The 25,899-nt window shown below is 38.3% G+C and overlaps 1 protein-coding gene across 3 annotated transcripts in view; it reads right to left on the reverse strand.

Annotated features, from left to right (window-relative positions):
• Positions 1 to 25,899, reverse strand: part of MAGI3 (membrane associated guanylate kinase, WW and PDZ domain containing 3) — a 229,229-nt gene that overhangs the window by 79,594 nt on the left and 123,736 nt on the right. For all 3 annotated transcript variants that reach the window (XM_032881404.1, XM_032881406.1, XM_032881405.1), the window contains exon 2: positions 7,170 to 7,286. In XM_032881404.1, coding sequence (XP_032737295.1) covers positions 7,170 to 7,286 — 117 coding nt within the window. The remainder of the gene's footprint in view (positions 1 to 7,169; positions 7,287 to 25,899) is intronic.

Below are 25,899 nucleotides of genomic sequence, written 5' to 3' on the forward strand. Positions count from 1 at the left end.
TTAAAGTGCTTGGTACACTCAGGAGAAGCCATTCTGCACCATGGTGTTTATAGCCATCATTCCTCTGCCATAAAGGTCGAGGGCTGCCATTTGGGTTCCCAAGGTACTTGATTCAGCTAGTACTTCACCTCAATCAACCACAGTTTATACTGTCATTAAATTGTGATGCCACTTCTTGTCATGAATTACGAGCACCCTATTTCCAGTGGAAGGAACATGGCATTGGGCTCAAACCGAAGAACACGACCGAATCTAAAATTCCTTCTTGGAGGGTTTGTCTCCCAGGACTACTACCAGTACCAATTCTGTATTGACCAGCACCCAAACAGGTGAGAGAAACATGGTAACTTGAACAAGGAGAGCTTAATACAAAAAATGATTAACTATTTACAAGGAATTAACTAAGAGGAAATAAAAAAGAACTTTAAAGAATAGCACCCTAGAGCTGAGGGAGAACACTCAAATAAGGAACAAACTTGGAAGAGAGGAATGTTCCCCCAACTCTGGGATTCAGGCTTCTCTGAGAAGGTGAGGTCGGAGCCTGGGGACGGATCTGGTTCATAGTTGATGGGTCAAGGCTGGCAGACAAGGAACAATCTGCTGGAGTACTGATGAAATTCACCAGCAAGCTGTCTGTGGTGGGAGTGGTTTTGAACTTCTTAGAAAACCATCTGGGACACTGGCTGGACTTGCCAGAAATCCAGTAGGAAACCACTTGTAGGGAATATTGTTGAAATCTGGGGAGCCATGTGGGGTGCCCATCAAACTCATTAAGAAACTGCAAGGAAGTCAGCAGGTGCACTGGAGGAATTCAGGCAGCCGCCTGTGAGGTGGGAAACTCACTGCTGGAGCACTGCTGAAACTTACTGTCTTTTTGCAGGCAGGAGCAAAAAGAAAAGACACATTGGAAGTAGGAAAAGATGACTCTTCTTTCTCCAGTATCCTTCCTGCCAGCCCCAAGATAATTTGACGTTGTACCTACCAGTTGGCAAAGGAGGAAAGTTGCAATATCATACCCAGGCAAAAAAGAGTAATTTGAAGTCAAGAGGCACTAAATAATAAATGGCAGACTAGTTTTCTGAGTGATTCTACCATGAATGGGAGTTGAATTTTGTCAAGTGGTTTTTTTTTTTTTTTTCTGCATCTATTTGAGGAGATCATGTGTTTTGTTTTTCTTTTCCAGTCCATTACTATATAAATTTCAAATGTTATCCCAACCTTGCTTTCCTGTCACAACCTCTTGGTCATAATCTATTATCCTGTTTACATATTGCTATATATATATTATATGCTAAAATATTTAAGGAGTTTTGAGTTCTGTGTCCATGAAAAATTGTGGTCTAATATTATTTTTTTTTAATGTCCTTGTCTGGTTTTAGAATCAGGATAATGATCAGATCACAGAATGAGTTGGGAAGTTCCCTCCTCCTCTATTTTCTTAAAAAGTCTGTGTAGAATTGATGATTTCTTCTTCAACTATTCAGAACAATTCACCTGTACCATCTTGGGCCTGATGCTTTCTTAATGGGAAAATTACAAACTACAAATTCAATTCCTTTAACAGATTGAGAACTACTATTAAGCTTATCTATTTCTTCTTTATTTTTAAGGATTTTATTTATTTAAGAAAGAGTGACAGAGAACAAATGGGGAGGGACAGAGGGGGAGAGATATGCAGACTCCCCACCAAGCAGGGTGTCTGACTCAGGGCTCGATCCCAGGACCCTGGGATCATGGCCTGAGCTGAAGGCAGATGCTTAACTGACTGAGCCAGGCATCTCTCATCTATTTCTTCTTGAGTGAATATTGGTAGTTTTTTTCCTCCAAGGAATTTTTCCATTTCATCTGAGTTCAGTTTACTGTTGTCAGGTTGTTTAGAATATTCCTGACTGTCCACTTAACATCTGTAGAATTTTTAATGATGCCATCTCTCTCATTCCTAATAGTGTTAAACAATGTTTTCTCTCTTTACCTTCTATGGCTAGAAGTTTACCAGTTTTACTGATCAGAAAAAAATCAACTTTGGGTTTCATTGATTTCTCTAGTCTCTGTTTTCTAGTTTATTGACTTTTTTTATCTTTATTTCCTTTCTTCTACTTAATTTGGGTTTACTTTGCTCTTCTTTCGCTAGAAGTTTAGATCACTGATTGAGATCTTTATTATTTTCTAAGTATTTAACACTATAAATTTCCCTCTAAACACCATTGTAGCAACATTCCACAAATTGGTATGTTGGGTTTGTTATGTTCTGACATGCTGATTGATATGTGTAATATTTTGTATTTTCCCTGTGGCTTTAACTCACAGGTTATTTAGAAGTGTGCTATTTAATTTCCAAATATTCAGATTTTCAAAATAATTTTCTGTTAAGTGATTTCTTGCAATTCCATTATGATCACAGAATACATTTTATATGATTTAAATTCTTTTAAATTTATTGAATCTTGTATTATGGCCTAGAATATGGTCTTCATTTGTAAATGTTCCTGTACCCTAGAAAAAAATGAATATTTTGTTGTTGGGAGGCATGTTCTAATACATAGCCATTAGGTCAAGTTGGTTCAAAGTGTTAGCCCTGTTATAACCTTACTGATCTTTTGTTTACCTACCCTAAAGGAGGTGTTGAAATCTTAAACTCCAGTTACGAGGTTGTTCAGTTCTTCACTCTGGTATCATTTTCATTCCACCTGAAAATTTCCTTTAGTATTTCTTTTAGTGCAAGTCTGTTGGTGAAAAATTCCTTTACCATTTTTTTTTCCTTTGGCCTGAAAAATTATTTCTCTTAAGGATATTTTTGTTGCATGTAGAAATCTAGGTTGGCAGTTTTTCCTTTCAGCATGTTGAAGATGACATTTCGTTGACTTTTGGCTTGTACTGGTTTCTGCTGACAAGTCTACAGTCATTCTTTCTTCCCTTGTATTTAATGTGTCTTTTTTCTGTCTGCCTTTCACATTTTCTCTATCACTGGTTTTCAGCAATTAGATTATAATATATTGATTTTTTTTTTTAATGTTTCTTCTTGGGGTTTGTTGAGATCCACAGCTCTGTGGATTTATAGTTTTCATCAAATTTGGAAAAATTTCAGCCTATAGTTCCTCATTTGTTTTTTTCCGTATCTCCCCTCTTTGGTTTGACAGCATGCATAGCTCAGTATGAACCAATCACAGTCCTGCTCCGCCTATGACGCAATTTCTGAAAATAGCCCAATTTCTAGCTGTTTACAGTAAGAAGGTAAATCCAGTACCAGTTAGTCTTTCATGGCAGAAGCAGAAATGTCTTTCTTTCTTTCTTTCTTTCTCTGGTGACTTTAAAAAACAAAAAGCTATGTTTTCAGTCTATTTCCTCTCTGTTTCATTCTGATTCATTTATATTGGTGCTTCTTCAAGTCCACCAATCTTTTCTTCTGCAGTTTCTAATCTGCTGTTAAGCCCATCCATGAATTTTTGAAGTTCCATTTAATTCTTTTTAAAAAAAAATTCCATTTTCTCTTTTACTTTATTCATATTTTTCTTTAAATCCTTGAGCATATTTATAATAATTCTAAAATGCTTACCTTGGTCATACCTGTTTATATGTCATCTATTTTTTTTTTAATCAGCTGACTTTTCTTTTGATTATGGGCCATATTTTCTTCTTTTTTGTATATCTAATAATTTTTATTAGACACTGGGCATTGTAAATACTATGTTATTCCGTGTTGAGATTTTGTTGTCTTCCTTTAAAGGCTGTTGGTTTTCCCCTTTTCTCCCTCCCTTCCTTCCTTTCTTTTTGCTGACAATTAAGTTATATGCATATTTACTTTATCCTTTTGGGGCTTGCTTAATTAAGCTTTGTTAAAATGGGACCCAAGGAGCTTATACCTATTTTAGCCCTACTAGTAAGCCACGACTTCGAGGGTCATTGAGGTCTCTCCACTCAGGTGGACTAGAACCCAGATTCTCCCAGCACTGCATAAACTCTGAAAACTGCTAACTTATGGCTCCCAGACAATCTGTGCATGCCATGTGGGGGTCTCATCCCATACATTCTCAGCTTAGTATTCAGCAACAGAGTCAAGGGGGTACTTATGCTTATTATTCGAGCTCCTTTTCTTCATAGCTCTCTCCTCTCCTTTCTTCATAGCTCTGTCCTGCAAATCTCAGGCACCTCAGACTTCTTGAATGCAGACTTCTGCATCCTCAACTCAGAATCCTCTGTATTCTCCCTGGGCTTTCCCTTCTTATAACATGGCCCAGAATGTGGCTCCAGGCAGAAGTCTGATGAAACCATAGGACTCCTTTGTGTGCAGTCTCCTTTCTACTTCTATTAGAGATCATAGTCTTGTCCCTTCAACAGAGTAGTAACAGTAGAAGTCTTTCTTTCTCTTATTAATTTTGTTGCTCAAATTGCTTCAGATCTTGTCAGTGGGCACCCTTCTAGATGGCTTAAAAAAAAAAAACGTGCTTCTGATATGTCCCCATAGTCTTTTAGGCATTTACATACTTTCTGGGATAATTAGATGTTCCAAGCTCATCTTGTTCTTTCCTTGCGCCAGACCTGGAATCAGAATTTTCTCCAAGAAGATTTGGTATCTTTTAGTAAAGAATGGTAATTACAGACCATTTGGTATGCTGTTACTGATATACCACTGCAGTCTTGGAGGAGTTGTGGACACTTCAGTGTCTTGGTGAATAGGTCCTCTTAGGATCTGAAAAGGCTGCAGCTGTTTGGACCCTATGAATGACAACCAAATAAACTGTAACTCCTTTCTAGGACAAAACCTCACACTGAGGAGAAACTGCAAAACTAGGACATCACAAGTAAATTTAAAAGAAGACCCAAGTAAAAGTGCAGAGTACAGCTGAAAGTACATGTTTTTATTAAGTTGTTTTAACAAGGGAAAAGGGAGCTCTAGAGCTATGAAACTAAAAACGCTACCCTGAGACACCTCACGCAGGCAAAATACCAAGTTACTTACAAGGTAATGAAAATCAGATTGTTTTTAGACCTTTAAAGAGCAACGCTTTATGCCAGAAGACAATCAGATAATCAACTAATAGAATTAAGATAATCAAGGAAAGAAAATATAAGGCAAGGATTTCATAGACATCCAAACAAACTTGCAAGCATAAAGGCCTTAGACCAACTGTGATAATCCTCTGACTCTTTCCTGGGAAATCTAGAAGAGAAGAAGCTTTAGAAAACCACAGTTATTGAAGAAACAACAACATAAGGATTGGTAGTTATATTCGATGTGTATTTACCCACAGAATAAAGAATAAATGATGATAATAAAGGGGAGAGTGCGATACGTAATGGCTGTTTGTTCTGTTAATATAGACACAGGTCAAGTATCAAAAAAAGTGAAAATGAGGAAAGCATATGTGAAATGGAATAAGCTTGCTGATTATCTTTGAGGTAAAAAAATTATTTCAAGTCAGATGATGGGAGAGAGAAGGAAGGAGTAAGAAGCAATAACTAGATAATTTAATATTGTTCACAGTTGGGACAAAAACAAAAAAAGGAAGGGAAGAAGAACAGAGTATTATATAAAAGTATAAAGGTACCCATTAAAATAAAGATATAAACCTTTCCAAAAGGAGAGAGAGGAAATAAAATGGACTATGTACGTGGTGAAGGCTTTTTATACAAAAGATGTGTGTATAGGTAAAATAGAAAACCATGACAGAACAGGAGACTAAAGACATAGATCACATCAATAAATATAAAGAAAGTTCCAGATTGGCTAAAACATCCAACACTATTTGCAAACAAAGACCTTCAGAAAGATGAAAGACTAAAACAACAGACAAAGATACACCAGGCAAATGCAAAGAAAGTAAGACAGGAGTTGCAATTCTGAAATCCAACCAGGTAGATTTACAGGAGGAAATCATACATAAGGAGTCAGATTTAAAAACAAAAACCAAATAATTTATAGCATGTTAAAGAGTCTGGACTTACACTCAGTGAGACACTCTCAAAGATAATCTGGAGATGGACAAGAGTCAGACGTGCACTAAAAGACCAGAGCGAGGGGAAATGGGAGGTGGGGAAGCAGCCAGAATGGGGAAGAGGAGACACTGAGGGCCTACTCCAGGACACGTGGTTTGCACTCATGTTCTCATTTCAATTCTTAGAACTATGTGAGAGGTGTCTCTTGTTATTCACATTTTATGTATGGGGAGTGTGGGGTTCAGGAAGGTCAAGTAACTTATCCAAGGATCAAGATTTTTCACCTCACTCTTTGCCCCTACATATTGTTATCTGTTAAAAAAAATAATAATAATAAGTTCAAGCAAGAAAGGGTGAGGGTCTAAGGCAGTACAGAAGGATTGGTATTTAAGGAACGGAATTAGGCAGGCTTAGTGATAGAACAGACACTGTGTAAGAGTAAATAACAAAAAATTAAGAATTTCAGAGCCATTATAAAAACTACTATCTATACAAAGTTCCAAATATATTGAAAAGGAAAACAAACCAGACCATCCTTTTATAACCTTTTATTTGTTACTGCTTTTTATTATTCCCCAGACTTGCGCTAACTAAAGCCAAAATGTAAGCATACATGGTTTCTTGTTACGTATTAACACACACACACACACACACACACACACGTGCGCACGCACGCACAGCATCCTTACAACCACAACAACAACAAGGCCTTATGAAAACTACTGAGACAGGAAAAGATATACAAACATCTAGATAAGGATTCAACACGGATTACTACAGAGAAGGTACTGTGTTTCCTCCTTTTTTTCCTTTGGGGAAGGGGCAGATCTTAAAATTAGCAATGTCCTAGTAATTAATACAAAAATGTTTGTTCTCTGTGTATGAGGCACTGAGAGTGAAAAAGTTTATTATTTTTTCTTATTGAATAAACATTTGGAACGGAATTACAGAAGAAAATTTAGTTAGCAGAATATACATAGATAGTCTTAAATTCTTAAAGTCTAATGACTGTTTTTAAAGTTACAACACAGAATCTTCCAGTTTTTCTACTTTAAAAACAAAAGCCCTGCATGTCCTTGGAAAACTTTCTCCTTACCCAATTTTTGTTTCATTCTAGTGCCCCAACTCAGTCTTCCCAATTTGGTATGAGATACTCCATTGAATTACTTCCACATGTTTGATTAGTTAAATAAGGATACGTTGCCCTCCTTTCTTTTATTCAGTCTCATACTTACATGGAATTGTTCTCAGGTAGAGATTATCTCTGATCACTTGCTGCAATTTGTGGTCAATTGATCCTTTCTGAAACTGAAGACTCAGGTAATGTCGCAAATCTTTATTAATGACTTTGCCTACGAGAAAAACCACAGAAGACAACACATAACTGTTAGATCTCCAGTTAATTATCGATGTTAGTGATTGAATACCCTTAAACCATTTAGCTATAGACAAGAAGAAATCAGAGTATTTTGCTAAAAACAGCACTGTTTTACTAAAAACAAATGATTAGAGTACTGTAATTAATAATATGTACCTATACTACATAATGTGGGCATAATTTAACAACAGTAGGGGAGGGACAAGGTATAGATCAGAGAATATGACAAATACCCAAGATAATTTCCATTTATGGCTTTAAATGCCATCTATATACTGATAACTTCTACATTCTTATCATGTCTCCATCCCTGACCTATGTCCACCAGGCTCCAAAGCCATCGAACTCATTCATATACACTGCAGATATATTTGAAAGTCAAATAAGCACCTCAAATTTCAGACAGCCAAAACAGAACTCTTAATTCCATTCTCCACCAATTTTTCCTCTGCTCTACTTTTCCGTGTCTTAGCAAATAATAGCACCATCAACCGAGCAGAACAGACCCAAGGGCTGTAAGTCATCAGAAGTTTCTGATTTCTCCTTTTCACTTCTATCCCTCAGATCCAATCTAGTAACAACTTTTGTCAGTTCTACCTCCAAAACATGCCCCATGTCCACTTCTCTCCATTTCCCATCTCGAATTCTGCAACAGCCTTCTAATCAGTCTCCCTGTATTCATTCTTGCCTCCTTCTGCTCCCACCACTTACACAGAAGCCAGGTGAGATTTTGAACATAAACCAGATGATCACCACTCTGTTTAGTGCCCCCTCGCCAATGACTTCTTTTTGCACTCGGGATAAAATCCAAACTTCCACATGCTCTAGCTCTGGCATTCTCTGACTCAAACCCATTCACTAGCCACCCACTAGCCATGCTTCCTCCCACAATGGCCGTCTTCCAAAAGGCCAAATGGACCCTACTTTGGATCCTTCTGCCTATCTCTGACTGCACAGGCATTTGCTGGCCACTCACTTGACTCCTAGATACAAGGTGACTCAATAAGAGGATGAAAGAGGGTTTTTTTTGGGGGGGGGGGGATGGGAGATAAAAAGAGAACTACTGCAGATCTCAAAAACATGTTAAGCAGAAAAATAGAGGATTACAGAAATCTGATAGCAGTGAATTTATAGTAAATGTTGAACTTAAATGAAGACCAAAGCCATCCAAACACTGTTCACTAGATAAGACTTCACATGGTTACAAAAGGACAATGCTACAACATAATGGATTACTATACTGGGTAAGAAACGACTAGGCAATTAAAATACACTCTTTGATTTATCTGGAACAGCTTAATTATGACAAGCATAGATAAGCCAAAAGGTTACTACAGATCAATTCATTCTTTTAACTATTATTCCATGATGTAGCATTTCTAGTCCCCCCCTTTTTGGTCTTCTCTCACAGGTATAAACCAGCATAACCAAATGAGAGGATGTTAATTCAAGCAGGAAACCAGGGTGCTGCTAAAGTTTAGAGATAACATTCGGATCCTAAACTAATAAAAACAAACCAAAAAGTCCCCGGTTTGCCTTGCCAAAAATAGATCCTGAGGAAGGGTGTCCCCTCTGTGATCAAAGAAGAAAGCCCGAAAGATATTTACAGGGATAACACAGAAGAATCCCTGGTCACAGAACTGGTTTCTGCCAGGCATTCAGGGGCTCTACCAACTCAAGTTCCATTTAGATCGAATCATATTATGCCATTTCTTATTTTTATCACAGCACTTGGTAACTGCTGGGTGGAAGAAAAACATAATTCATAATCAATACTGTATAGTCCAAGAACAAAGAAATAGACCCTCAACTCATGGTCAACTAATCTCTAACAAAGAAAGAATGTCCAATGGAAAAAAGACAGTCTCTTCAACAAACGGTGTTGGGAAAATTGTGGACAGCCACATGCAAAAGAATGAAACTGTACCACATTCTTATACCACACACAAAAATAAACTCAAAATGGATGAAAGACCTAAGTGTGAGACAGGAAATCCATCAAAATCCTGTAGGAGACACAGCCACAATCTGTTTGACCTCAGTCACAACTTCTTGCTAGACACGTCTCCAAAGGCAATGGAAACAAAAGCAAAAATGAACTCTTGGGACTTCCATCAGGATAAAAAGCTTTTGCACAGCAAAGGAAACATTCAACAAAACCAAAAGCAACCTATGGAATGGGAGAAGATATTCACAAATGGCTTATCGGATAAAGGGCTAGTATCTAAAATCTATAAAGAATTTATCAAACTTGGGGCACCTGTGTGGCTCAGTGGGTTAAAGGCTCTGCCTTTGGCTCAGGTCATGATCTCAGAGTCCTAGGATCGAGCCCCACATTGGGCTCTCTGCTTAGCGGGAAGCCTGCTTCCTCCTCTCTCTCTGCTTGCCTCTCTGCCTACTTGTGACCTCTGTCTGTCAAATAAATAAATATTTAAAAAAAAATTTATCAAACTCAACAAAAAAGAATAATCAAGTCAAAAAAATGGGCAGAAGACATGAACAGACATTTCTCCAAGAAGACATACAAATGGCCAATAGACGCATGAAAAAATGCTCAACATCACTAGGCATCTGGGAAATACAAATCAAAACCACAATGAGATACCACCTCACACCAGTCAGAATGGCTGAAATTAACAACTCAATAAACAACAGATGTTGGCGAGGATGTGGAGAGAGGGGAATCCTCTTACTCTGTTGTTGGGAATGCAAGCTGGTACAGCCTTTCCGGAAAACAGTATGGAGGCTCATCAAAAAATTAAAAATAGAACTACCCTACAACCTAGCAACTGACTAATAGATATTTTTATCCAAAGGATACAAACATAGTAACTTGAAGGGGCACCTGTACCCCAATGTTTCTAGCAGCAATGTCCAAAACAGCCAAGCCATGGAAAGAGCCCAGATATCCATCAACAGAGGAATGGAAAAGAAGATGTAGTGTGTAGACACACACACACACACACACACACACGAATATTACTCAGCCATCAAAAAGAATGGAATCTTGCCATTTGCAATGACATGGATGGACCTAGAGGTTATTATGCTAAGTGAATTAAATCAGTCAGAGAAAGACAAGTGCCACATAATTTCACTTATATGTGGAGTTTAAGAAAAAATAGATGAACACAGGGAAAGGGAGGGAAAAATAAAATAAGATGAAAACAGAGAGGGAGACAAACTACAAGAGACTTTTAACTGTAGGAAACAGACAGGGTTGCTGGAGGGGAGGTGGGTGGAGGGATGGGGTAACTGGGTGATGGGTGTTAATGAGAGCACGTGATGGAATGAGCACTAGATGTTACATGCAACTGATGAATCCCTAAATTCTACCCTTGAAACTAATAATGCAGTATATATTAACTAAACTGAATTTAAATTAAAAGAATACCATATAGTCTCATTTCTTATTGAACAAAAACATACCCAATAATGAGTTTATTAACTATTTTAAAAATTAGGTTAAGGTGTGTTCCAAATGCTTTGTAATAAATATTATACAAAAGCTTTGATGGGTTGTTACATAGGTACTTAAAAGTTTCAGTGGTATTTAAAATAATACAGTACTGGCTCCAATATCTAAAAATCCTCTATCCAACATATTTTCATGAATATACTTAATCTGGATAAAGGATAATGCAGAGGCATTATCAAGAAGATGGCATGAGTCAACATTTTTTTTTCTAACCCAGATTTTGTGTTTTAATTTGAAACTTTCCTGTAAAATATGGTATAGCTCACAGAGGTAACCATATAATGCTAAGAATTCCGACTGGATTTTAATCCAATTAAAATAATAGCCATTAAATCAGATATAATTAAAGACAAAGCCATAATAAAAGTCATAGATCACAAGTTACAGCGTAAAGGGGCTTCTTAAGGTGGAAATGAAGTTAAAACACCTCGTTTCCTGTTTCAAAGGCCTACAAGATCTTAAGACTGGGAGGCTAGTTAAAGCAAAAAACTAGATTTAAAAGAATGGTACCTAGGATTACCTGGGCTGGAACTGCACTCACTCTCAATTACCACCCCGTGCTGGGATTCTGGATGCAGTGATGAAATGCACAGTTGCCAAGAACAGGGTAAGGGACAATTTCATGAATGGTGATATTTTACTTCAAACGTGCAAGTCATTCAAAGAAGTCATCACACATCTTCAAGGTTGAGGACAAAATATTACAAACAGCAGTGAAATGTCAATTATAAAAGATTAACAACTTATACAGGGTTGGCCTTCTTTCAGATTAATAATTAATAGTAAAATACAATGGATTGTGTAGTCATCATGGACTTCCTTGCCTCAAGAAACCAAAGACCTTCTGTAAGGGGACAGAATATTATGGTTCCCTCTTTGATAGGATTCCACGGAATTTGTTTAAAAAAACAAAAAGTACAAATATCCTGAGTAGGCAGATGACTGTGGAATTACTAGAAGGCCAACAGAAACGTTAACTCACAAAAACACTTCTGAGCATATCTATATTATCAAGTTGTATATAAAAGTCAGCCTTTTATTTAGGCAGAGTTTCACAGAAACTTGACATTTCAAGGGTATGAAAAACATTTACTTGGGGTTAATGCAGTTGTTGCTAAACAAGGAAGGGAAAAAGATTCTTCATAATTTAGCATTCTTACCCAGCCAGCCTTTGCTTTAAGTGTTAAGATTATTCCCTGACTTCTAAGTGATTTATTAAGTTTATTCATGAAACACAAAAATGGATCGATATATCTTACACATAGAGCTCAGGTGGGGAAAAGTCTGTAACTGAAATCTCAATCATATGAATAAATCCAGACACTCAAATTTCAACATACAAATCCTTAGTCAAAAGAACCCATCATTACGAATCCATACTTTCTGAGTATATGCAAATTAATATTCACTAGCAGTTCTCTCTGGGGAATCTGTATGAAGAGATACCAGTTACAAGTTAGATAAACCCTATGGGATGCCAGTATGGGAGTAGCCATTCAACCAGTTGTAAACTGGTCTCATTGTCAACATTTCACTGCCTTTTCCATAAGGATTGTCTAGAGACTTTGCCAACCACTTCATAAAGACAAGATGGTGCATGACTTTACTATTCTCTTATCCAGTAGTTAATTATAAAATTGAGCGCAGGGGATGAGATGAGTTTGACATATCTTGTTCTTATGAATTCACACGGATTCATGGTGATCATCCCGTTCTTTTCTAAATACTTAAAATATTTTATATTTGTTCAATCTCTTCAAATTTTGCCATAGTTTCAAGTTAAGGCAATAGACTTGAGTTTTTATGACCAACTTCACACCTTTTGGAAACTGGAACATTGGTCTCCCTTCAGTTTCCTGGTACTTTCCATATTCCATAATTTCACAAAGAATACTGACAATAGCTCTGAGATAAATCTTTAGTGCCTTTAACTCCTGAAAGGCAGTTTAGTTGAGTTTTAAAAATGTAAATTCATTTAAACTGAATGAAACTTTTATGACCTTCTCATTTTTAAAAAATTTAATTTCTCCCATTTCAGGCTGTTTGTTTTCTTTTTACTATTTGAAACGTAATTCTGCTAGTTCAAGATTATGGAAGCAAAGCAAAAATGGTACATGTCTGATTTCTGCCTATAAACAGCTAATATTAACAACATCTTCCGACAGCAAGCCTACCTCTTCCTTCCTGTTGTTCTTGCTCCAGACACAAACTTAAAAGCATTTTGTGCTCTCTAAAGTATCTTAGCTCCTTTTGAGCTTTGGTCTGTAGAGAAGAAAATTCTTAAATGCTCATTTTTTTAAAATTATTTCTATTAACATATAATGAATGTTTCATTTGCCCCGGGGGTACACGTCTATGAATTGTCAGGCTTACATACTTCACAGCACTCACCATAGCATATACCGCCCCCCACAATGTCCATAACCTAACCACTCTCTCCCTACCCCCTTACCCCCAACAACCCTCAGTTTGTTTTGTGAGATTAAGAGTCTCTTACGGTTTGTCTCCCTCCCGATCCCATCTTGTTTCATTAAATGCTCATTTCCTACAGTCTACTTAGCTCTGTATAAATGTGATTATGTGCTCCTTCCATTTGCCAATCATAAACACCTTTTTAAAAAAATGTGAGCTGCTTAGAGCTTTCTGTGTCCCCATAAAGCATTTCCTTATATAACTTTTCCTTTAGACATCTCTAGTCTTGGGGAGCCTGGGTGGCTCAGTCAGTGAAGTGTCTGCCTTCAGCTCAGGTCAGGATCCCTAGATCCTGGGATAAAGCCCTGCGTCAGGTTTCCTGCCCAGCACGGAGCCTGCTTCTCCCTCTCCCTCTGCCTCTCCCCTCCTCTAGTGCGTTCTCGCTCTCTCTCAAATAAATAAATAAAATCTTAAAAAAAAAAAAAATCTCTAGTCTCGGAACCACACCTAGAGATGTGATAAACTTTTAAAAATCTGTTGTCCTCAACAGCAAAAAAGTACGGGCATAACCTTGTCCTAGTTCTCTTCCTTACTATAGGATAGCCTAGTGACTTTCCCCAATAAACTGTTCGATCTAACTAGCTCAACACAATGAATGTTACTCATTAGTCCTTTCCTATTAGCCCTAGAGGTGTATTTTAGTGCTTCCTCCACCTCTTGAGTTCTACAGTAGTAAGAAAAAGCTGCATGAAAGTGGCAAGAGGATATACAGAAGTTTAACTCCTTGGTTAAGGCAGGATGCCCCTAAAACAAAATAAATAAAATGGTAGTCCACTTGTTTGTGAAACTGTAAATGGTATTTGAACAAGTCTTCTCGGGACACCTGGGTGGCTCAGTCGGTTAAGTATCTGCCTTCAGCTCCAGGTCATAATCCCAGCATCCTGGGACTGAGACCTGGATCGGGTTCCCTGCTCAGCAGAGAACCTGCTTCTCCCTCTCCCTCTGCCTGACACTGTGCCTACTTGTGTTCTCTCTCTGTCAAACAAATAAATAAAATCTTTTAAAAAAAGGACTTCTCTAGAAAGTCAACCTACACATTTCACAGTAAAATATATTCTATGACACAGAAGTTATTCAAAGTTATTTTTTAAAAAGATTTCTTATTTATGTATTCTGAGAGAGAGCGTGCGTACACAGGTGTGCTGGAAGGGCAGAGGAAGAGGGAGAAGAAGGCTCCCCACAGAGCAAGGAGCCCAATGGAGGGACTGATCCCAGGACCCTGGAATCATGACCCAAGAGAAAGGCGGATGCTTAACTGACTAAGCCACCCAGGTGCCCCCAAAATTACCTTATACAGTTGTTAAACATACAAGTTTGTCAGCTGAGCACCAAGCCATGATTTGTTTTTACAGAGTTAGTTCTAGTATCTAGCACACAAAGTGAGTGAATCAGTTAGAATTTTGTATTTGTGATTTTTCATTTGACCTTCTCCATCCTTGAATACACAAAATTTTAGAAGAGAATACTTACATGATAAAGCACTTTATAGTAGTCCATATACAACTTTATCCTAAACTGTTTCTTAAACAATGAAACTGATTTTGACTATCAAAACACTAAAATAAATTTTCATTGAGGCAGCATGCTCTGTAAGTCTTTAAAAGTAGGTTTAATTATAGTTTATAGGCTAATTCCTTAAATTCTGTTCTTTATTTATTAATACTTTTAAATATATTCACAAAATGGTATCTGGCTCTCCTGAAATATAAAATAATGCTAAATTAACCATTCATATCTACTGTGTTCTAGCACCACTGGGGATAACTAGTCCAAGCAGGAAAAAAACCCCAAACCCTTCTGCTTTTCCTAGGGGGAAGATGTAGGAATGAGAAGAGTATAGGAAATAGAGATCCCTAGGACTTATTTTAGAAATGTTATTATATATACTACATGCTATGTGTTCTCACTCCATGAAAACCTTTGAGGCTGGTGTTATTATTGTTCCCACTTTAGAGAGAAGGGGCTGAGGTATAAAAAGGTTAAGTAACTTGGCCAAGGTGACATCATTAAAGGTAGAAGACCTGGGATCTGAACCCAGTCAGCCCAGCTCCAGAACCTATCCTGGAGTACTGTGCTAAATGCCCGGCCCCCACCTATCCATCTGTCTATCTATATCTTTTGATGAATTTCTTCTCTTGCATAAGCTTATTATGAGAACGTGAGCTTAGACGAGCTCTCTCAGTAAGACCTTGCCCTTCCTTGAAACAGCTGCAGCTACCGTATAAACAAGGCTGCACCATCCTGGGTAGTAGGCACCTGGGGCTAAAGCAGGGCATGAGAGTTCACCCAAATGAAACCTGAAGCCTCGAAGGTTAAATGAACATTGAAGACGACATTTCAAACACAAGAGCATTGGGGAAGATTAGCATAGAGCACTGTGGGAATCCACAATTTAGATTCTAAGTCAGGGCAGCTTGGGAAGACAATGTCACTAAGTAAGTTACAGTGGAGATGAAACCTGAAGGATAAACAGGAGCCAGCTGGGCCAAAAAAAAGGGGGGGGTGTCGAGGGAATGGGACATGCAAAGACACTTACTCTTGGTGGGAAAGAACACAGTGCTTACAGGAAGGGAGAGAAATCCAGTATAGCTGGTTCTTAGAAAGTGAGGAAGAATTCCCACAAGCTGAGACAAGAGTTCTGGGGACCAGTGGGTTGACTAGCACCTTACAACAATAAGAACACCAACAACTTAAGCCTGACACCAAGGCCCTTAATAATTGCTTTACGCTAACAACTATGGATATGTTCTTACTGGCCTGGCCACCTCTACATTTCGTACTTCCAATGCTATCTCATTATTTCTGTTCTGTCTTCTATCTCTACATCCATGGTTCAAAAGTTGGAAAACACGTACCTACAGAAACCTTTATGCCTCTGTCATCAGAGGCAAGTAGGAACGTAATGAATTTTTAAAATAATGTATATAATTAAATTCTGACTCAGTCCCAAATCTGAAAAGCATGAAATGCTCTGGAGTCGCTTGAGCCACTGGTTGGTGTCCAGTACTGTCCCGAGTTACAGTCTGAAGAAACCCAGAGCGAAGCACTCACGCAATGCTTCCATCTGCCGCAGAACCGTGCTGCCCTCCCCCCGCCCGCCTCAGTCAGGAGAAGGTCTCCTGCTCACGGAGGTCACAGTCAGCGTCGATTTTATCCCCAGCTTCACAGAGATAATACTGACACACAACACAGGAAAGTTTAGCGTGTACAATGCCATGACTTGATACACACATATTCTGTGAAATCGTTACTGCAATCAGGTTACCTGGCACCTCTAACCCCTCACATAATTATCATTTTTTTGTGTGTAGGTGGTGATAAGAAGTAAGATCTATTCTCTTAATGTTCAAGTATATAACCCAATATTGTTAAGTTACAGCTACCATGTTAGGTACAGTCATGTTAGTTAATCACCCAGAACTTACTCATCTTACAGATGGAAGTTTGTACCCATGGACCAACATCTCTCCATTTTCCCCACCTGCAGCCCCTGGCAACCACCATTCTGCTCTCTATTTCCATGAGTTTGGCTTTCCTAGAGTTAGTAAGAGAACACACAAGTAAGAAAACACACAGTAGTTGTTTTTCTCTGTCAGAGGTCACATTTTTTGGCTACATTACATATTTATGGCAATTGTTAAAATGGGAGGGTCCATTCTCCAATGGTTTCTGAAAGCAGCCACCACAAATACACAGGTCACATTTCATCTTACTGCCTGGGGTCCTATGTCACCGGCAGTCTGAGGTCAGGTCTGCTGTTATGTACCTGGTTCTTGCCCTGTGCACCCAAGAAAGGTTTTCTTTTTTCCCTTCCTTTCTTTCTTTCCTTCCTTTCCTCCTCCCCTTCTTCCCTGCCTCCAGAACTGAGAGCATAGCTAAACAAAGAATTCCTTGGTTTAGGTAGACTATACATCTGAAAAACCTCTGAACTGTACTGAACTAAATATATTCATTCCTGAATGCCTAATACTGTGTAGTACATGTAGAATTCAATGTTAATGTAGCACTGAACTCGTTTCATTATATTCAAATTATGTGTAAGTAAAACACATTATCATGCTTTTTAAAGAAGTTTTTATGGTTTTTATTAGTTTAAACAAAGCGAGTATTTCAAGGTAGGATGTATTTGCAAATAACAACCATCTCTCTGAAAAAAACCCGGATGCATGGCCAGGATCAGAATTATAAAGAAAAAGAGTGGGTGTCCCAGAGGAAAATGTCATTGTACCTCTGTATGTTCTTACTTCTGAGGCAACTACACTGCTCCTGTTAACACCCTGCCCTACCCTTCGAACCTTTACCTCCAACTATTACCCCGACCGGTTTCAGTTTTCTGTCTACTCTACCAGGCACCTCCCAGTGTTGTGTACATATAAATACTGTCAGAGCAAAAGGTCTGCACACTGGCCACTTGTCCCCCTGCTCTTTGAAGCCAAGACCCAAGCAGAGCTCTGAAGTCCGCAGTAAGAAGCTCCTGTTTTCATCTCTCCTCCCTGATGGTTCTTGCTACAGAACAGTGGGGCACACTTTGGCCTCCCTCGCTGGGTCTTGGGCCTGTATGAAGTCAGGAATTCTGTTTTATTTAACTCTCTTCTCCACAATGCCTAACGTAGTGCTGCGTAAATACTTCTCTTAAACACACCAAACTGACCTTTTAAATAATATGGTTGCTATACTGATAGACTTTCAAATGGAATCCATCTCAGAAATAATACTTCTACTGTAATTCTTAAAGACAAGGAAATCCTTTCATAAAGCAGCAGCATTAAAAATAATGTTTTCAGTGTAACAATGTGGTTAAATGCTCAGGATATATTGTAAGTGAGAAAAGCAGGTCGCAACACAGAATATTCATTTTGACCTCAAACTGAAACAATCTCAGGACACGCAAATAAACATACATACGACAAACTCCTATTTAATTTTTTTTAAAGATTTTATTTATTTATTTGACAGAGAAAGATCACAAGTAGGCAGAGAGAGAGAGAGGGAAGGAGGCTCCCCGCTGAGCAGAGATCCCGATGCGGGACTTGATCCCAGGACCCTGAGATCATGACCTGAGCCGAAAGCAGCAGCTTAACCCACTGAGCCACCCACGCGCCCCAACAAACTCCTATTTAAATACTTAAAAATACTAAGACTATTACTGCAGGGTATACTTACTGGGTAATTTTGTTTAAAATAATTTAAAATAAATTTCTTTAAAATAATTATTGCATAGTTCTTCTTTAAAAACTATCTTCCTCATGGTTTTTACATTTGCAAATTTTTTACAGTGAAAACCTATTGCTATAATATGAAAAAACTTTTAGAAAGTAGATTGTATTTTCGAAAACTGTGCCCTTCAAGGTCTTTAGTGGAAAAGGAAGCTTGACCCAGTGGCCCTAACATGACCAAAAAATGTGCTAAAAATTTACGTGAATGCTGAGACTATTTGTGTGGTTTTCTTTTAATCATTTGTTTTTAATAAGTATTGTTTTCAGGGTGTCGGGGTATCTCAGTCAGTTAATTATAATTTTTGAAGTTTTTAATCTAAAAGCTGCTTTTATCTAAATGCTTTTTCTTTAAGATACCAACCCCTTGGGATCCCTGGGTGGCTCAGTTGGTTAAGCATCTCACTCTTGATTTTGGCTCAGGTCACGATCTCAGGATCATGAGATCAAGCCCCACGTCAGGCTCTGTGCTGGGTGTGGAGTCTGCTTAGGATTCTCTGTCTCCCTCTCTCTACACCCCTTCCCTCCACTCATGTTGGTGTTTACCCATCTCTCTCTCACTCAAAAATAAACAAAAATAAAAGATAAATTGAGGTATATTATTAAAAAAATAAGTATTATTTTTACCCTACTAGGTTAAATTGCAACCATTTTGCTTTTAACTGAAACTCTCAAAATCGATAAGCTACAGAACTAAAATCTACATTTGAAAAATAAGACAGAAATCATCAGTCTAGAAAAGACATGACAAAAATCACAATTTTCCCTTAAGAACTCATTTATCAGGAAGAGCAAAGTAAAATGAACCTTCCTAGCAGAAGACAGTAGAAAAAAATAAGGAATAAATCATCAAAAGTGGGTCCTTTTCTTTTTGAGGCTCTTATTTTATGGGATCATGTGGATTTAGTACTTAAAGAAAAACAGTATTTGTAAAGTACTATCCTGTGGCTATTTACAATCTTTTCTTTCTGACACTCATGTCAGGAATCATTAGCAAACCTGTCATAATGCCAGATAAACAGTGCCTGCTTGGCACACCAATATCTGAATCACAGTATTAATGCTTCATCCCTTTGACAAGAGGGTACGAAGTAATCTATTGCGCACTGTCATTTTACCAAAAACAGAATAACTGGGTTCAGTAGTCTTTGCAAATCAAAGTTATATGCTTCAACAGAATGTCCAAGACTTGAGGTGGAAGATCGGTTACTGAGGTTTCATTTTAACAGCTGATACAGACAGCTGCAAGGGAATACAGACGTATTTGATTAGAGCTCTGACCAGAACAATGGCTACTAGAGAGTTCATATTTTTAAGATACATCATTATGTAAACAATCTCAACCTCTGGGTTTGGATAGTAGAATAAATATAGTTAATCACTATTAAATAAGCAATTCCACAGCCTCTTCTTCTCTGATTGATTTTAAATATAGGACTTTATACGAATCCTTAGAAATTATCTAAAGTAGGTGGTTAAAGGTCCTATAAATTATAGTATATACCAAAAGTGATTTGACTCTAGTGGGAATCAAAACTCATTAAACAAAATTAAGCATTTCCCATTTTCATTTCTAATCTCTATGTTTAATCAGGAACATATTTTGAAAGATTTTTAAAGTTATCCTTAAAAATACGGTTATAAAAAACGTCAAAATTCCAAAGAAACATTTTGGAGGATAAATGGCCACTTCTATGCACAACCCCCATTCGGATTTCTCCACCAAGACTACTTTCCCCCACTCACCCTACCTGTAAGGCTGAGTGAATCAGGGCCTTCCAGAAAATATCAGCAGATCCCTAGACTTCCATTTCCCATTAAAGGATAGGAAGGAAAGAAAGAAGGATTCAATACCCCTAAAAAATAAACCAATGGTAGGGATAGAGGGCACATACCTCAATATTATCAAAGCCATCTATGAAAAACCCATCGCAAATATCATTCTCAATGGAGAAAAACTGAAAGCTTTTCCGCTAAGGTCAGGAACACGGCAGGGATGTCCGTTATCACCACTGCTATTCAACATAGTACTAGAAGTCCTAGCCTCACCAATCAGACAACAAAAAGAAATTAAAGGCATCCAAATCGGCAAAGAAGAAGTCAAACTATCACTCTTCGCAGATGATATGATACTATATGTGGAAAACCCAAAAGACTCCACTCCAAAACTGCTAGAACTTGTACAGGAATTCAGTAAAGTTTCAGGATATAAAATCAATGCACAGAAATCAGTTGCATTTCTCTACACCAACAACAAGACAGAAGAAAGAGAAATTAAGGAGTCCATCCCATTTACAATTGCACCCAAAACTATAAGATACCTGGGAATAAACCTAACCAAAGAGACTAAGAATCTATACACAGAAAACTATAAAGTACTCATGAAAGAAATTGAGGAAGACACAAAGAAATGGAAAAATGTTCCATGCTCCTGGATTGGAAGAATAAATATTGTGAAAATGTCTATGCTACCTAAAGCAATCTACACATTTAATGCAATTCCTATCAAAGTACCATCCATTTTTTTCAAAGAAATGGAACAAATAATCCTAAAATTTATATGGAACCAGAAAAGACCGCGAATAGCCAAAGGAATATTGAAAAAGAAAGCCAAAGTCGGTGGCATCACAATCCCGGACTTCAAGCTCTATTACAAAGCTGTCATCATCAAGACAGCATGGTACTGGCACAAAAACAGACACATAGACCAATGGAACAGAATAGAGAGCCCAGAAATAGACCCTCAACTCTATGGTCAACTAATCTTCGACAAAGCAGGAAAGAATGTCCAATGGAAAAAAGACAGCCTCTTCAATAAATGGTGTTGGGAAAATTGGATAGCCACATGCAGAAAAATGAAATTGGATCATTTCCTTACACCACACACGAAAATAGACTCAAAATGGATGAAGGACCTCAATGTGAGAAAGGAATCCATCAAAATCCTTGAGGAGAACACAGGCAGCAACCTCTTTGACCTCAGCCACAGCAACATCTTCCTAGGAACATCGCCAAAGGCAAGGGAAGCAAGGGCAAAAATGAACGATTGGGATTTTATCAAGATCAAAAGCTTTTGCACAGCAAAGGAAACAGTTCACAAAACCAAAAGACAACTGACAGAATGGGAGAAGATATTTGCAAACGACATATCAGATAAAGGGCTAGTGTCCAGAATCTATAAAGAACTTAGCAAACTCAACACCCAAAGAACACATAATCCAATCAAGAAATGGGCAGAAGACATGAATAGACATTTCTGCAAAGAAGACATCCAGATGGCCAACAGACACATGAAAAAGTGCTCCATATCACTCGGCATCAGGGAAATACAAATCAAAACCACAATGAGATACCACCTCACACCAGTCAGAATGGCTAAAACTAACAAGTCCGGAAATGACAGATGCTGGCGAGGATGCGGAGAAAAGGGAACCCTCCTACACTGTTGGTGGGAATGCAAGCTGGTGCAACCACTCTGGAAAACAGCATGGAGGTTCCTCAAAATGTTGAAAATAGAACTACCCTATGACCCAGCAATTGCACTGCTGGGTATTTACCCTAAAGATATAAACGTAGTGATCCGAAGGGGCACGTGCACCCGAATGTTTATAGCAGCAATGTCTACAATAGCCAAACTATGGAAAGAACCTAGATGTCCATCAACAGACGAATGGATAAAGAAGATGTGGTATATATACACAATGGAATACTATGCAGCCATCAAAAGAAATGAAATCTTGCCATTTGCGACAACGTGGATGGAACTAGAGGGTATCGTGCTTAGTGAAATAAGTCAATCAGAGAAAGACAACTATCATATGATCTCCCTGATATGAGGGAGAGGAGATGCAACATGGGGGGTTAATGTGGTAGGAGAAGAGTAAATGAAACAAGTTGGGATTGGGAGGGAGACAAACCATAAGTGACTCTTAATCTCACAAAACAAACTGAGGGTTGCTGGGGGGAGGGGGGTTGGGAGAGGGGGGGTGGGGTTATGGACATTGGGGAGGGTATGTGCTATGGTGGGTGCTGTGAAGTGTGTAAACCTGGAGATTCACAGACCTGTACCCCTGGGGAAAAAATAAATATATGTTTATAAAAAATTAAAAAAAAATAAATAAACCAATGGCAAGAAATAAATCTATTCCAGAAGATGATGGAATTGCTATAAATTTCAGCATCAGTTAGTCAGAACTAAGAAACTGCACTCTAAGAACCATAATCAAGAGTACTAAGTGGCGTTATCTAGCTTGATAATCTTGAATTTAGGTTCAAGTACTAAAAGAAAATCTTTTGGGCTATTGGCAGTTATCAGTCACTTTTACCAAAACAAAACAAAACAAAACACCCACAAAAGACAAAAACAAACAAACAAACAAAACAAAAAAACCCCAAAACTCTGTCTCCAGTACAGAAGAAATGAGGAATAATCAAAAACTGAAGGAAAAAATATAATGTAAACCTGAAACTAATATATAACACTGTATGTTAACTGCACTGGAATTAAATTTTTAAAAAGTTGAATTAGCTATGGATATCTATCAAAGTGGAAAGCTATGTAGCTATAAAAGAAATTAGACTATAAAAAATTAATCAAAAAAAAAAAGGGAAAAAAGTTAATCTCTGTCCATCCAACATTAACTTTAAGGGATACAAAATATTGAGAAAATACCAGAAGCTGAGAGGCAATGCTCTAGCTCATAAGCCCAGCACATTCGGCAGACTCTGAATAGGAAACATTCAGAAGGGCCCCAAAGACATCTCCAGCTCACATGGGTTCTGGGAGGGCATAACAGGGTTGAAGGAAGAATTCGTTGGCCAAGCACTGCGATTTTTCTTGTCCTAGGGTCTTAAGTGGGAGGTGTAATGGCAGCAGGCAAACCTACTTCAAAGCTGCAGACCAGTGACTTTGAGAGTGGAATGATACATGCTGATCTCCAAAACAAAATGTGTGAGCTGCAGCTCCCCATTCCTAACAGCAGAGGACAGAAAGTTCAGAGAGAAACGGTGACAAAGTCCCCAAAATGTAGCTGCCCTTTGCTCTGGCTCGCTCCGAAGGCCCTGTACCTCACCAGACATCTGAAGCTATAAAGAGAGGCTAGATACTTCTACATCAAGCTGGAGAGTTCATGTGCTAATGATAAAAGCCAAGGGGAACCCAGCGACACAGGAAAGGTACTAAAGAAATAGCACGGATGGGCTCTAAGCAGAGAAATAACAAGAGCAGACACGGCCGTATTAAAAACTAACTGGAGAATACACAGGGGAAGGAGCCAAAAACAGCTGAGGGTCACTGTCCAGGTGAGAGATGATTTAGATCAGCAGGCATACTGGAGAAGAAAAACAGATTTGAGATTCACCGCATACAACCGCATATATGAAAAGATTTTCAACACCAAACACTATCCTTAGAAGAAGTGGTTGTGGGTGCCTGGGTGGCTCAGTCCATTAAGCGGCTGCCTTAGGCTCAGGTCACGACCCCAGGCTCCTGGGGATGGAGCCCCGCCTCAGGCTCCCTGCTGAGCTGCTCCCTCTGCCCCTCTCCCCCACTAGTGCGAACACGCTCTCTCTCTCTCTCCCCACTAAAAATAAATTTTAAAATCTACTAAAAAAAAAAGTTGTCATATTTGAACCTTACAAAGTCTCAGATTACAGAATGATCTACAAAGTATTTTATTAAAAAAAAAATACAAAGTATTGTCTGGAGAAGACCTGTTAGCCTGAACCAACTGTTTGCAGAGATAAGTTAACACAACTGCAAAGCTGGGGGAGGGGTGGGGAGGATGCAAATAAAGTAAGAAGATGTAGGGATTATTCCTTGCTGTAGGACTTCGAAGTTGCAGGTGGAAGATGTTGCTGGCAAGCAATCTTTCAATAATCACTCAGTCCATGCTTAGGTTGTGAGATCATGAATACATGCCAACAGAAGAAGTGTACTAATTGTACTTGTGGCTGGGAAAGCATTATACACGGATTTTAAAAATGCAGTATCTCAAGTGACTTGGATGGAAAGGAGGAGAAGGTGATCTGGAAAACCATGTTACAGGGCTCATCTCGGTGCTAACAAAATACTCAAGATGTATGCTGAAGAGCTTAAACAAAATTTTTACATAAAATAGCGGGGCAACGTGTTTCTAAATTTTACATATATGTAACTAAATTAGGTAATTAAACATAGAAATTGATTCTATCCCTCAAAGTTTAGATTCTTGCTGCCTAGTCAAAGGATATTTTTCAAAGTGTCTTTTTAAAAACTGTGGGGTAGCTTAACTCCAGGGTCTGCTAATATTTGGACTTACATGATATTGTGAATAGAACCCGCAAGCCGTGGCGATCTGAAGAGTGAGAGGAAAAGAGACAATAAAAAAGATCACTTCAGTTGTCTAACTTGAATCATCAGGTGAATCTGAATTCCATTAAAAAAAAAAAAGTAGACAGGGGAAAGAACAGTTTTGGGAATCGAAACAAGAAATTAGACTACGATTTGGGGCATGTTATTTGAGATGCTAGTGAGGCAGACTCCATGTGAAAATTTCAAGACATCTGAATTTAGAGCTGTAAATTGGGAGTCTTCACCTCACAGGGATTAACTGACAAAAAGTGGCCGTGGTTGGGATGTGGGGCAATAAGGATCTGATGTACTCCTGATAGGAGTTGCCACCACCTTTCTCAAAGGCATTATGGCAATATCTGTAACATGTATTTGCCTATCTTCTGACGGAAGAGCTCCACTAAAGGTCTCTTCACACATAAACGTAAACAAATGTATAAGGTGAGTGTTCATCGCAGCATTATTCACAAGGAACTTAAATCTCCGACTACAGGTAACTGGTGAGTGACTATAAATGATGAAACACACCTTCGAATACTGATGCGTCATGGACTCTGACCACACTGTTGAGTAAAACAGAGGAAGCCAGAGAACAACGTTCAGTGCAAAGTCATTTATGAAACAGGTGCACACTTTTTATGTGTCTCTATGCAAAACTGTATTCTAAAATGGGCTCATCTCTGAATGGTGAGAGGTTAAATGATTTTTACCCTCATCTTTGTAATTCTCTATTTTGTTTGAGAGTTTTATTTAAAAAATCCAAAGTATACCATTTTTTAAAGAAAGCTATAAAGTTTTTTTTTTCTTTTTCTTAAGTGTTTTAAGAATTAGAGCACAATATAATCTTGGAGGTAAACAATAAAAACAGGAGAGGAAGACCACCCTGGCTGAGTATAGCTGGCTTTCCAATTTCAGGGCTGTATAACCAGAAACACATTGTCAAAGTTGGAGCACCATCCCAGGCTTGCGGCCAAACAATCAGGCTAGAGAAGTTAGTCCTGATTGACCTAGGCCTGTAATTTGATTAGTGAAGTGAACAGTGTGACTGGCTATTTCCAGAGATCACTCACAGAACTGGTTTCTGAACCCTGAC

Source organism: Lontra canadensis, unplaced genomic scaffold, assembly GCF_010015895.1.
Source record: "Lontra canadensis isolate GAN:19392208 unplaced genomic scaffold, GSC_riverotter_1.0 scaffold75, whole genome shotgun sequence".
In the NCBI taxonomy this organism is placed as follows: Eukaryota; Metazoa; Chordata; class Mammalia; order Carnivora; family Mustelidae; genus Lontra; species Lontra canadensis.